This window comes from Macadamia integrifolia, chromosome 8, assembly GCF_013358625.1.
Source record: "Macadamia integrifolia cultivar HAES 741 chromosome 8, SCU_Mint_v3, whole genome shotgun sequence".
In the NCBI taxonomy this organism is placed as follows: Eukaryota; Viridiplantae; Streptophyta; class Magnoliopsida; order Proteales; family Proteaceae; genus Macadamia; species Macadamia integrifolia.
Window position 1 is genome coordinate 14476948 of NC_056564.1, and position 14111 is coordinate 14491058.

Here is a 14111-nt window from a genome sequence, read left to right on the forward strand (position 1 = left end):
AGAGTAGTTGGGAGCTTCAACACAACATTTCTTTTTTGTTTTTGACTGCAACAGCACAACAGTGACTACAGACTACTAGTGAATTTAACACAGAGAGAGAGAGAGAGAGAGACTGGGGGAGCATGAAAATAAGGACGACTTCTGGGGCTCTCCTCTTCTAACGGAGTTAACAAGCTCGTTCAGCATTCCAGCCAGTCACCAGCAAGCCAGAGATAGAGAGATAGAGAGAGAGAGAGAGAGAGAGAGAGAGAGCTCCGTGGTGTAACATACAGAGAGATTTGCCGTTCCAACGAACGTCACCCCAGCAACATCTGGTTGGCGACCAACGAGGGATGAAGAAGGAACATCCCTCAAAATTCTTATTGGTTTTATCAAAATAATAGCATAAATTAATAAACATTTTTATTTTTCGTTAATTTTTTTTTTTGGGTTTTTTTCTTAAAAATATTGGAAAATAAGGAAAAGGAAAATTCGGAGGAGGAAGAGGGGGAGAAGAGAATTACCATTACCATTGTTTGAATCTTTGTATCCTGCATCACCATCGTACCTCTCCCCTTCTCTTTTCTCTCTGGGTATCTGTCAAATTCTTCCTCAGGGTCGTGGGTGTTTGCAGGTCAAAGGTAATCAATCGCTTTCTTTATTACTTGATTTTTTTTATTCTCTCTATATTTTTGGAGATTCAAACGGCAAAACAGAAGAAAGATGCAACACAATTTGTTCACAACGATTCGTAGTTTGAAGGTTGTGGATGGCTGCAAGAGTACACAAGTTTATGCCCTAAATCCATCTGCAAATGCTGCCGGAATTGGTGGCTGTATTGGTGTTGGAGATAAGCTCCATGACCATCTCAGGGTCAGTTCTATTCGGTCTCAATCTATACACAACAGCTCCATAAGCGACATCCTTCTCCCTTATGGGCTCCCTGTGACGGACCTCCTTGAGCCCCCCATTGAACCTTATCTCAAATTTGTGAATTTTGTTGACATTCTCGCCGATGTCTACCGACGCCTTGACGAATCTCCTCCTCTTGACAAATCGATCATCTACCTTGAACAGTGCACCGTTTTTCGTTGCCTCTCTGACCCAAAACTGCTCCGACGCAGTCTGCGTTCTGCACGTCAACATGCGGTTGACGTCCATTCCAAGGTTGTTCTATCGGCGTGGCTACGGTTTGAGAGGAGAGAAGACGAACTCGATGGGTCATCTTCCATGGACTGTAGCGGACGCAAGATTCAATGTCCCAAGGACTCTTTGGTTGCTGGGTATGATCCAGATTCGGTCTATGACCCTTGCCTGTGTCGTCGGAGCCCTCCAGAGGCTGCCGATGTAGAGGTTCCAATGGGGCAAGAAGAATGTTCGACGTCAAATGAAGATGGGGACATGTCATTCTGCATTGGTGATGAGGAGGTCAGATGTGTTCGATACCATATCGCCTCACTCTCGAGACCATTCAAGGCGATGCTTTATGGTAGTTTTACAGAGTCACGGAGAGAGACGATTAATTTCACTCAGAATGAGATATCAGTAAAAGGAATGCAAGCCGTGGAGATTTACAGCAGGACCAGGAAATTAGATTGGTTTCCTCCGGATATTGTATTGGAGCTGCTTTGTTTTGCTAACAGGTTCTGCTGTGAGGAAATGAAGGGTGCTTGTGATGCCCATTTGGCTTCGCTGGTTTCTAATGTTGATGATGCTTTGATATTGGTTGACTATGGGTTGGAGGAGATGGCGTATCTTCTGGTTGCCTCTTGCCTGCAAGTCATACTAAGGGAGCTACCTAAGGCTTTGTACAGTCCTAATGTTATGAGATTGTTTTGTAGTTTGGAGGCGAAGGAGAGATTAGCCATGGTTGGGCACGCATCGTTTCTGTTGTATTACTTCTTGAGCCAGGTGGCAATGGAGGATGACATGAAATCAAACATGACTGTGATGTTGTTGGAGAGGATGGGGGAATGCGCAGTGTTGGGGTGGCAGAAGAAGCTTGCGTTGCACCAGCTTGGTTGTGTGATGCTTGAGAGAAAAGAGTACAAGGATGCCCAAAAATGGTTTGAGGCAGCAGCAGAAGCCGGTCATGTTTATTCATTGGCCGGTGTTGCAAGGACCAAATACAAACGGGGGCATAAGTATTCAGCATACAAACAGTTAAATTCTCTTATCTCAGAGTATCAACCAGTTGGATGGATGTACCAAGAGCGATCTTTATATTGTATTGGGAAGGAGAGGACGATGGATTTGCAAACTGCAACAGAGTTAGACCCTACCCTTTCATTTCCATACAAGTACAGGGCAGTTGCAATGGTGGAAGAGAACATGTTTGGGGCAGCCATCTCTGAGATCAACAAGATCATTGGGTTCAAAGTCTCCACTGACTGCCTTGAGTTACGTGCTTGGTTCTGTATTGCCCTTGAGGATTATGAGGGAGCTCTAAGAGACATTAGGGCGCTCTTGACTTTGGACCCTAATTACATGATTTATCATGGAAAGGTTCATGGGGAATACCTGATTGAGCTCCTTCGACAACAAGTTCAACAGTGGAGCCAGGCTGATTGCTGGATGCAACTTTATGACCGATGGTCCTCTGTTGATGATATTGGCTCCCTCGCTGTTGTACACCATATGCTGGCAAATGACCCTGGGAAAAGCCTTCTAAGGTTTCGGCAATCCCTCCTCCTTTTAAGGTGAGTGTTATCAGTTTTTTGTACAATGGTTGCTTTGTTGATGTTTTGTTCAACTGACCTTCCTCAGTGATGTGTGATTTCAGTTCCCCTAACCTCTACTGAGAACCAATTTTACTCAGTTTCTCTTAAGCCTTCTGTGGAGAGGGAAAAAAAAAGAAAAGAAAAAGTTAAACCAATATTTCAAAACCTCATCCTCTCTTCAAATCCTGCCAATTTTGAAGGTCTTAGGTCCACCTCACTTTAAGTGGTCATTTAGCATCTCTTTAGGAACTAGGTTTTGTTCTTGAATTCTTAACTATTTTTCAATCAAAAGAGAACGGAAAAGCAATTACCAGAAATGAAAGAAAAAGGATGTCATACTGATGCACTTAGTAGGGCTGAATGGTGCAAAATATGCTAATGTTGACAGTGTCCAACATGTTTTGGAAATTTATGTCCATATGTGGCCTCTTTACAACTTTTTAGTGGATCAAATTACTCTACTATGTTATTTTTCTTCTTCACTTTGGAATGTTGGAACTATGAATGGCAGTTTCCTGTTAGATCACACACTAAAACACATACCCGCAGATCCATCTTCTAACTGGTTTGGACATTCAGTTCTTTTTTTGCGGGGGGTGGGGTGGGCACATGTTTTGAATTGTGATTTGTAGGCAATTAATAACACAGTTATCTTCTTCAGTCACAGATACAAGAACACATTTATGAAGCTAAGTTTGAAAACTTGTTTGGGGTATTATTCATGTTATTAGAAGAAGTTTTTTTTTTTTTCTACCTTTATTTTTGTCCCTGTTAAAAATTATCATATTCCGGCAGCATCCCTGATGTTTGTGAGTGATGCAGGTTAAATTGTCAAAAGGCTGCAATGCGCAGTTTGCGTTTGGCTAGAAATCATTCTAGTTCTGAGCATGAAAGGCTTGTCTATGAAGGATGGATTTTATATGACACCGGCCATCGTGAAGAAGCACTAGCTAAGGCTGAGGAGTCCATTTCCATTCAAAGATCGTTTGAAGCTTTTTTCCTCAAAGCATATGCTTTAGCCGACACAAGCCTAGATACTGAATCTTCATCTTATGTTGTTCAACTTTTAGAGGAAGCTCTGAGATGCCCTTCTGATGGTCTTCGGAAAGGACAAGTATGTATTACTCACTGATTTACGAAGAATGTTGTTTGTGTATCCCATTATCTTTGTCATGGTACATAAAATGTTCTGTTTTGTGCAAATGTGATACATGCAGGCATTAAACAATCTAGGGAGTGTCTATGTAGACTGTGATAAACTGGATCTTGCTGCAGACTGCTACTTGAATGCTCTTAACATAAGGCATACACGAGCACATCAAGGCCTGGCACGTGTTTATCATCTCAAGAATCAAAGAAAAGCTGCCTATGATGAGATGACAAAACTGATAGAGAAGGCTCGAAACAATGCATCAGCATATGAGAAACGCTCAGAATACTGTGACCGTGACATGGCAAGGAGTGATCTCAGCATGGCAACACAATTGGATCCACTGCGGACTTACCCATATAGATATAGGGCAGCAGGTATGCTCCATGGCCTTTCACAAATAATTTGTTTCATTGCGTTAGTTTTACAAGTATGTAATTGTTTGTTGACTTGAGGTTTTGAATCACCCATGATGTATATAAAAGAGTTACCAACAAAGATATCTCAATGAAAACACCAAACAATAAGAGTCACCACAGCCCAAAGGTTGATAAGTACACAACCAATTCTTAGGAATGATCAGGGGCAAGATGATCAATGAAAACAGCCAATTCTGACCAGGAATAGTAGTTCAAAGGAGTGGCAGAACAGTGAATATTTTGAAGTTTATAAATCTTAAATGGGCAGTTAGGGAAATAAGGGATAGGAGGACATAAGGGGGATTATAATTAAAGAAGGGGTAATCTTGGAATGAAATAAAGCTAATGGACAAAGATGATTAAACTGAAAAGAGGGGCAAAAGAGGAAAGAAATCGTTATTAGAGAATAAAGTGGGGGAAGGGTATTTCTTTCTTATGAGAATTAATTTTCTTCAACCTCTTGACAGTCACACAACCAGCAGCTGGTTTTTAATGTCAAAGGTGATTTCTTCCTTCCGAGGAACCTATCGACTTGGGGCTTTTGGGTTCTGAAGTGCAACCAATGATGCTCACAGCATAATGGTCCTCAGCAACACCTTGCTGGCAGTATTTCCAGATTTGATGAGATGTCTCGCCACATAGAATCAGGAGTTTGGATCAGCCTCAAGTTAAGGTCAAAGGACCTTACCAGAGTAGGCAATAATGCCCCTGAAAAATTGGAACAATCTGATGGTTAGATCCTCAATAACAGTAGGAATTGCTGCTGCCCAAAAAAATCCCCAAAACAGGGCATCTTCGAGGTTGAGTCAGACCAGAAAACTTCAGATTATGAGAGTGAGCCCATGGGAGATGTAATCTGCAGTTAGTATCCTCCATATTCATGATACGAATCACTGCTTGCAGTCTAGATACAAATTGTAGAAGCCATGCAAGATGCATCCAGATGGTAGATGAAAACAACTATAAATCATAATAAGAACCCCTAGTTTTCCATGTTTTTCTCAACTAGGGTTTCCTGGAATATCTAGCAACATTGGGTTCTGCAATCCATAATAACAAAACTCATAAGGATCTTTCAAAACAGAGAAGGAATGGTTGGATTCTGATTTAGAGACGCTCTGATACCATTTGGCAATATAAGAATATTAAATCCAGTACATGCAATAGGAGGGAAGAAGAAGAGTGAACTAAGGCCATGAGAGGATTCGGAATTGTGTCCATCGTGGTCTAGCCTCATCACTAATGTTATATTCAAGTAATTGACTTTTAGTAGGCTCCCTACTGAGAGTGTAAGTCTAATTACAATGAAAGATCTAAAAACAATTAAAAGGAAACTATAACAACTCAACAGGGACAGTCCCCCTCATGGTAATCTTTAACAATTACAAAACAACAAAAAACGAAATGGTGTTACCAAACATGTTTCTGTTCTAATAGTGTTTCTAAGGAATGAAAAATGCAGAAATACTCCAATATAACGTTACCAAACAGACCCTAAATATCTTAGGTTCAGACAGCCACCTATGGTCTATCAGGGTCCAATTGTTATCTGGGAGTGTTATTTGTGGTCCTCTTCTTTGGTCTTAGTAGTTTAAGGGTTTTTTTTTTCCAATTCAAATGGAGGTCCAAAAAGACTGGTATTGTGATTTCCTAGAGGTCCTTTTATTAAATTAAAGGGTTTTATTTATAAGAATTAGAATTCTAGTGCCTATTGTTCGTGTAATAGTCGTAGGATTTGAGTCAGCTCTGCAAATTTGTTGTCTGCTAATGTGGGGACAGAATTGATGCAGCAGAACACAAGTTTGAAATGGTAGCATTGATTATCTGAAACTGTAGGATCTGCCTAGAATCCTAGATAATACTCCACTCTTCTGCATCCCTTTCTCTACGCTAACTGATTTGTTTGTTTCTTTGACTTTTTTCGTGTACTTATTCTGCTTTATCCTTTTATTAGTTATCTTCCACCTCAAGTCCGGCTTGTAATCTGTCCCTTATTCCTATTTTCTTGTTGTCATTTCCTCCCCTACCCCTCATCTAACCTATTTTGAACCACAACCTAACTTAACCAACAGCCACATCCAACTACTCTGTTTACTTGAACTAGAATATTCCTTCATATAATAAGTCTCAGCATATCTCTCTAGAAGACGGAATTACCCTAACTGCTCCTTTGGATGTCCAACATCTTCATGATTTTTTGTAGCTTGTGAGATAAAGCTGTAAGTAAATTACTGTGACTGATTGCGTTAAATTTTGTTATTGAATCCAAAACAAACTCTTGTTCTACAATTGAAAGAAAGAAAATGCTAGATTTAATTTATAAGAAAGTGAATTTCTTTATTGTTATCCAACCCATCTTGAGTGTGGACCAAAAATCTAGAATCTTGTGAAATTATTTCCTAAAGTAATAAGCTTGGTTTCCAAAACTGGCTGCCACCCTTCAGGACTGCCTACTCTTGAATCTAAGCATAGCTTTGGTTATTATATAGTTGTAATTGCCTGTCTAATGAGTTGGCCAATGCTGGGGTGGTTAAGAAGCTTATATATTTTTGTGCTTAATTGGACTCTGTCGTTGAAGTACTAAATATTTGTGTTGCTTCAGATCTCTTTTCTTTAAATAAACTCTGTTATTTAAAGCCAGGGATGGGCGGTATCGTAGAACTTCCAAACAAGGGTAAAGACTTAATGTAGAATAATAGCAAAGAACAAACTGAACAATAGACTGACTTCTTTCATGAAGTTTACTGCATCACACTGTTTCATTTAGAAGAAATGCATTCTAGATTTTTTTTTTTTTTTTTTTTTTTTTTTTTTTTTTTTTTTTTTTTAAGCAATGAATTTAAGTTGAAAGCCTATTATGTAATCCCTCTGAAGACAACTTTGTCAGGAATTGATGACAGAGACAAAGATTCATTATCATTTATTCAAGATTTGATGTGCATTGTCTGCAATAGCATTTGACATTGTGTTTGCAAGAGCAAGGACCAACAAACCTTGATGAATTAATCTAGTGAGTAATTGAGGAAAAAAGCCTGCTATGGGTGTTCTGTAGGCTAGCATCTAACGAGGTTCAGTGACAAATGGATTTTAACAGGTCACTATTAATATGAATTTAGAACCACTACCCTATCCCCCACGCCCCCCCCCCAAAAAAAAAAAAAGAAAGAAAAGAAAAGAAAAAAAGATTCATTTATTAATAACCTAGATGAGCAACAGAAACTGATCGAGAAAGGACACCAGAAAAAAGAGGAGCACCGAAGGAGACTGCTGCAAATTCCACAATCTTCTTCAGTTATAAACTACTGCAAAGTCCCCAAACCTTTTTCAGTTATCTTCTTTATCCCGTTAGTTGCAATGTTATGATGAATGTGTTGACAATCTGCAACAGCACAACAATGAAAGGTTAAAAGGTAACATGGAACTGAAGAGCTAGTGTATAGATGGTCCCATTTGGATAACTCTCTGAAAAAGAGAGCCAGACTGTCACTTATACCCAAAATAGATTGGCAAGGTGGATGTATCTTTATTGGTGACTACAGGTAATCTATGCATTTATGTGAATTAGGTGGGGCTGAGATTATGATGTTTACTCTTATAATTTACCTAATACTTGTGCTTTGCGAGGAAGTTCTATGAGGCATTAACTATAGTACAAAATCAGCTGTGACATTCTGACTTTTAATCTACCTACTGCCTGCAAATTTAAATAATTACTAATATTTTGTATTGGGTCCCTCCAGTGCTGATGGATGACCATAAAGAAGCTGAAGCCATAGCAGAGCTTTCAAGGGCCATAGCTTTCAAGCCAGATCTGCAGCTTCTTCATCTTCGGGCTGCATTCCATGATTCAATGGGTGACATTGCTTCAACGCTGCAAGACTCTGAGGCAGCACTTTGCCTTGATCCCAGCCACACAGACATGCTTGAGCTTCGTAATAAAGCATGGGAACGAGCCACTGATCAACAGGAGAAAAAATGAAAAAGCGAGATGATATTTTGTCATCAAAACCCTAATGTGGGCATCCACTGGTTGCCAATTTTTTTTTTTTTTTTAATTGTCGAAGCCAACAGATATCACCTTTTAGATACCTCTCCGGTTTTGGGATTCTGGACTATTGTTTCTTAAAGCATCCAAGTGCAGACACATCATGGCCATGAGGGGAAAAGTCGAAGAAGACAATAGAAAGAGGAGCTGACAGTATTATGTATATATTCATACACCGGATATGAATTTTGATATGATCAGTGCAGGGTACAACTGCTGCCCATTAAACTGCTCCATTGTTAGAGGGTGCTGTAAAAAGGAGGGAAGGAAGGAAAGAAAGAAATTGTATACATGATGAAATGAAAGCTTGTGATGAATTGTCCCCCCCAGTTGGAAGGTTTAGCGGTGTCTTGTAATATTTGTTTTGTTCCCACCCCCGCCCCCCCCCCCTTGGTGTCATAGCCCTTTCAAAATTTTCCTCACAATGGATGGCAAATGGTTTTCCCTTGTATTCTTTCTGCCCCTTTTAAATTATATCGGACTTGAATTCAGAAAGCATTCACATTTCCAAATATTTCAACAACTGATAATTTTGATTTACTATTCTGTTAATATTCTTAGGCCTCTAAAATCTTGTTGCAACCAGATACATAAACCCATTTTGGCCCTAACCATAGTGGATGAATATTATTCTGAGGGACATATCCTCATCCAGAAAAAGTGGAGCATCTGATGACAAGAGACAATGGTGAAATTGAATCCCTAATTCTTGTATTAGCAATAACCCCTAAACTTTAGACATTAGTTACTCCTTCAGTTAGACATACCCTATCTGTGGTTGCACAGTCAGTAGCTTATTTGAGTTGTATTATACCAACAATTTTTTGTTTTCTGGTGAAATCCACCAAACCTTTGCTTTGGGAAACAATTGCAAGCCTTGAACATGGGTATCAACTCAATCTACTGCATGGAAGCAAATCTGCAGATGTTGGAAGCTGTCCCTTGACAAGGTTGATTCTTAAAGAAAATAACAATCTCATTGGCTCTCTTCCACATTCCATAGAAAACCCAAAACCTCTTATTCATGAACATCAGTGAAAATAATATAAACGAAACGATTCCTTTAAGTTTGGGGAATTATACAAATCTTAAATCAATTGACTAATCTTGGAATAGGTTGACAGGGCCTATACCACATGACCAAGTAAATATTGTGGCTTTGGAGTGTTTGAACCTCTCCTATAAAGCCATTTGCAAGACCCATTTCTCTAGGTGTTAGTTCAAACACCAAGAAATATGAAAAATAAAGAGACAATAGATCCGCACGACATAAAGATTTAACGAGGTTCACACACCAGGGTGGTGTGCTATGTCCTCGGGCGAAAAAGAAGATGTTTCACTATGCAGAAGAGAGATTACACCCAAGCAGCGGCGAGAAAACTCGTCCTAAAACCCTAGCTCGAAAACCCCCCAAAATATAATGACTTTCTCAACAAACAACAGGACATTATATATACTCCAAGTCGCGGGTTGACCTATCGGGTCGCGGTCGATCTGGTCGAACCATACCCTCTGCTTCCATCACAGATCTCAGAAAACTTCCCATTTGGGTCTGCACAAAAATAATTTGGAGTGGATCAATCTTCAAAACGGGTCAAGAATTCGAGACAAACTTAATAAATCTCCACCTTGGCTTAAATTCTCCTCCAACAAATAAACAAATAGCTAAAATCTTCATCTTCTCCAATAGCCCTCCAAAGGGCTGAACTCAAACACAACAAACACCAAGTAAGTTCAAGCAATGCTCGAACTTACCAACACACAAAGGCTTAGTCAACATATCAGTTGGAATGTCTTCAGTACCAATCTTCAACACTTGAATATTACCTTGAGCAGTTATCTCTTTTATGAAATGATACCAAACATCAATGTGCTTTGTCCTCTCATGATACATCAGATCTTTAGTCAAGTGAATAGCACTCTGGCTATCATAATGGACAACAGTCACCCCATGATCCATGCTGAGTTCTTTCAACAAACTTCTGAGCCAAATAACTTCTTTAATTGCCTTAGTAACTGCCATATACTCTACTTTAATAGTAGATAATGCAACTGTAGCCTATAAAGTAACTTTCCAACTAACCGTACTTCCTCCAAGAGTAAATACATAGCCTGTGAGTGACCTCCTCTTGTCAAGATCACCTACATAATCTGAATCAACATAACCAGATAAACTATTACCATTCCTCCCAAACTCCAAACAAACACCACAGGTCCCTTTCAACTACCTAAGTATCCACTTCACTGCTTCCCAATGAGCTTTACCTGGACATAATATCTGCTCACCACACTGACAACTTGTGAAATGCTAGGACGAGTGCAAACCATATCATACATAACAAAGCCAACTGCACTAGAGTATGGAACACGTGATATGTACTCCACCTCTTCATCTGTCTTAGGTGATAGAGCAGCTGAAAGTCTAAAATGAGACGCAAGAGGAGTAATTACAGGTTTGGCAACTTTCATACCAAAACGATTCAATACCTTCTCAGTGTACTTCTGTTGAGATAGCCACAGCTTCCCTGCTTTTCTATCCCTCTTGATCTCCATACCAAGGATCTTCCTTGCTGCCTCCAAATTTTTCATCTCAAATTCATAACTTAATTATTCCTTCAACCTGTTGACCTCATTTCTATCTTTTGTTGCAATCAACATATCATCAACATAAAGCAACAAATATATGAATGACCAATCAGAGAACTTTCTGAAATAAACACAACAGTCATATTGACACCTGAAGTATCCAAAACTAGCCATAACTGAATTAAACCTTTTGTACCACTGTCTAGGAGACTGTTTCAAACCATATAGGGACTTATTCAACAAGCATACATGGTCCTTCTTACTTTCAATAACAAACCCTTCAGGTTGATACATATAAATCTGTTCTTCTAGTTCACCATGCAAGAATGTTGTTTTCACATCAAGTTACTCCAATTCCAAATCATGCATAAAAACTAAAGCAAGTAGGATGCGAATAAAACTATGCTTAACAACATGTGAGAAAACATCATTAAAATCAATTCCTTGTACCTGACTGTAGCCCTTTGCAACCAAACGTGCCTTGTACCTAGCATCTTCAACACTTGAGGCAAATTCTTTCTTCTTGAAGACCCATTTGCAACCAATAATTTTCTTCTCTGTTCTCAGCTTGACAAGCTCCCAAATCTGATTTTTATGAAGAGATTCTATCTCCTCATTCATGACAATCAACCATTTTGTAGAATCAATTGAAGTAATAGCTTCAGAAAATGTTGCAGGCTCACTATTTTCAATTGTATCTGCAACAGACAATACATAAGTAACAAATTCAGCATGCCCATACTTTTGTGGTTGTCTAATATTCCTCCTTGGTCTATCCTTGGTAATGTAGTACCGCTCTTCTTGATTCTCTTGAGCATCATCTCCTTCAGTAAAAGTAGGCAACTGAACTAAAGTAGATTGTGCTTTGTTTGAAGATGAACCACCAATTTCAAACTCCACCTTCTCTCTAAATTTTTCTTGACCTTCATCACAATGAACAAGAGCTTCTTTACTAGGATGCAACATAGTAGATTTATCAAATGTAACATCTCTGTTAATAAGAAATTTTGGAGACTTTGGATCAGGACATCACAACCTGTATCCTTTCACTTCAGATCCATACCCAAGAAAAATACATTTTTTTGCCTTAGGTTCCAATTTTCCTTCATTCACATGTGCATAAGGAGGACATCCAAATACTTTTAAATTTGAGTAGTCTACAGATTTACCTGGCCAAAGTTCTTCTGGAGTCTTACACTCAATAGCTATGTAAGAAGATCGATTTATCAACAAGGTTGTGTTAACTGCTTCTGCCTAGAACTCCTTGCCCAATCCTGTATTTGATAACATACACCCCACCTTTTCTAACAAGGTCCTATTCATACGCTCTGCCACTTCATTCTGTTGGGGTGTTTTAACAACTACATAGTGTCTTGCAATACCTTCATTTTTGCAAAATTCATTAAAGTCACTTTCACAAAACTCTAGGCCATTATTGGTTCACAACCTTTTAATTTGTTTCCTAGTCTGCTTCTCAAGAAAATTCTTCCACTATTTGAAAGTGACAAATACTTCATTTTTGTGCTTCAAGAAATAGATCCAAATCTTCCTAGAGAAATCATCAATGAAAGTAAGCAAATACCTTATACCAACCCCCTTTAAAGCAACCTTGGAGGGCCCCCATAGGTCTGAATGAATGTAATCCAAAGTTTCCTTGATTCTGTGAATAGCAGTACTGAAACTGACTCTTTTCTGCTTCCCAAACACACAATACTCACAGAACTCCATTGTTTCTGTACTCTGATCACACAACAAGCCCCTTTTACTTAATGATGCCATCCCTCTTTCACTCATATGGCTTAATCTCATGTGCCATAAATTTATGACATCTGATTCAGACATAGATGATGAAGCTGCTGTAACAGACCCAGTGACTGTAGTACCCTGCAACACATACAAACTGTTAACATTGATTCCTTTCATCAACAAGAAAATACCCTTGCTAATCTTCATGACTCCACCTTCAGCTGTATACTTGCACCCATTTGAATCAAGAGTGCCTAAACTGATGAGATTCTTCTTCAAATCAAGAACATGCCTGACATTAGACAAGGTTCTGACAATACCATCATACATCTTGTTATTGATCATTCTCATTCCAATAGTCTTACAAGAAGCATTATTTCCCATCAACACAACTCCACCTCGAACTAATTCGTATGTGGAGAACTATTCATGATTGGGACACATTTGGTATGAACAACCAAAGTCAAGAATCCATTTATCTTGTGATCTAACTCTGTCATCAGTTACCAAAAACATATCAGACTCACTTTCATCTTCAACAATACTAGCTTCTCCAGAATCATTCTTTTCTGTTGATTTTAAGCACCTCCACTTGCTTTTTGCTTATTTAAAAGCTTATAGCATTCAGATTTAATATGCCCTTTTTTCTTACAGTAATTGCAGGTCAAACTATTGTGCTTAGATTTCGATCTAGCATTCTTTTTGTCATCATTTGAACCCCTTTCATTTTTTCTCCCTCTAGCTATTAAACCAACACCATCAGATTTATTGGTAGACATCAACTCATCATTAATCTTCTGCTTGCTTTGTAGATTCATTTTGACATCCTCAATAGAGATTGTCTCTCTACCATAAATTATGGTACCCCTAAAATGCTTATAAGATGGAGGCAGAAAACATAACAATAATATGGTCAAATATTCATCGTCTATTTTAACATCTATCATTTTCAAATCAATAACAATAGAATTGAACTCAGATATGTGGGATTCAATGGAAGTACTTCCACCCATATGAAGGGTATACAATTGTTGCTTCAATCTCAACCTATTAGTGAGAGATTTTGTGAGGTAGAGACTCTTTAACTTCACCCATAACTTACAACCGTTTTCTCTGAGAGAACTTCCTGTAGAACATCATTCGAAAGACACAATTGAATAGTTGAAATAGCTTTATCATCCAAATCGTTCCAATCATCATCAGTTATAGTTGCAGGTTTCTTTGCCTTGCAAAAATAGGGTTTTCTTCAAACCCTGCTGCATGAGAATAACCATCATTCGAACCTGCCATAAACTAAAACTGATGTTTCCGTCAAACCTATCAATATCGTATTTCATTGAAGCCATGGATCGAAGTAACTCAAAGCTCTGATACCAGTTTGTTAGTTTAAATACCAAGAAATACTAAAAATAAAGAGACAATAGATCCGCACGACATAGAGATTTAACGAGGTTCACACACCAGGG

At 38.8% G+C, this 14111-nt stretch overlaps 1 protein-coding gene across 1 annotated transcript; it reads left to right on the forward strand.

The window, feature by feature from the left end:
• Positions 1-38: 38 nt before the first annotated feature.
• Positions 39-8642, forward strand: LOC122087326 (ethylene-overproduction protein 1-like). The gene is made up of 4 exons (XM_042656409.1): positions 39-2678; positions 3522-3813; positions 3917-4226; positions 8009-8642. The coding sequence occupies exons 1-4, from the start codon at positions 703-705 to the stop codon at positions 8245-8247; spliced, it is 2817 nt and encodes a 938-aa protein (XP_042512343.1). The 5' UTR covers positions 39-702; the 3' UTR covers positions 8248-8642.
• The last annotated feature ends 5469 nt before the right edge of the window (positions 8643-14111 follow it).

Coding starts and splice junctions, on each gene's coding strand:
- LOC122087326 (XM_042656409.1), top strand. CDS start 703: ATGCAACACAATTTGTTCACAACGATTCGTAGTTTGAAGGTTGTGGAT. Junction 3,814..3,916: donor ATGGTCTTCGGAAAGGACAA/GTATGTATTACT, acceptor TGATACATGCAG/GCATTAAACAATCTAGGGAG. Junction 4,227..8,008: donor ATATAGATATAGGGCAGCAG/GTATGCTCCATG, acceptor GGGTCCCTCCAG/TGCTGATGGATGACCATAAA.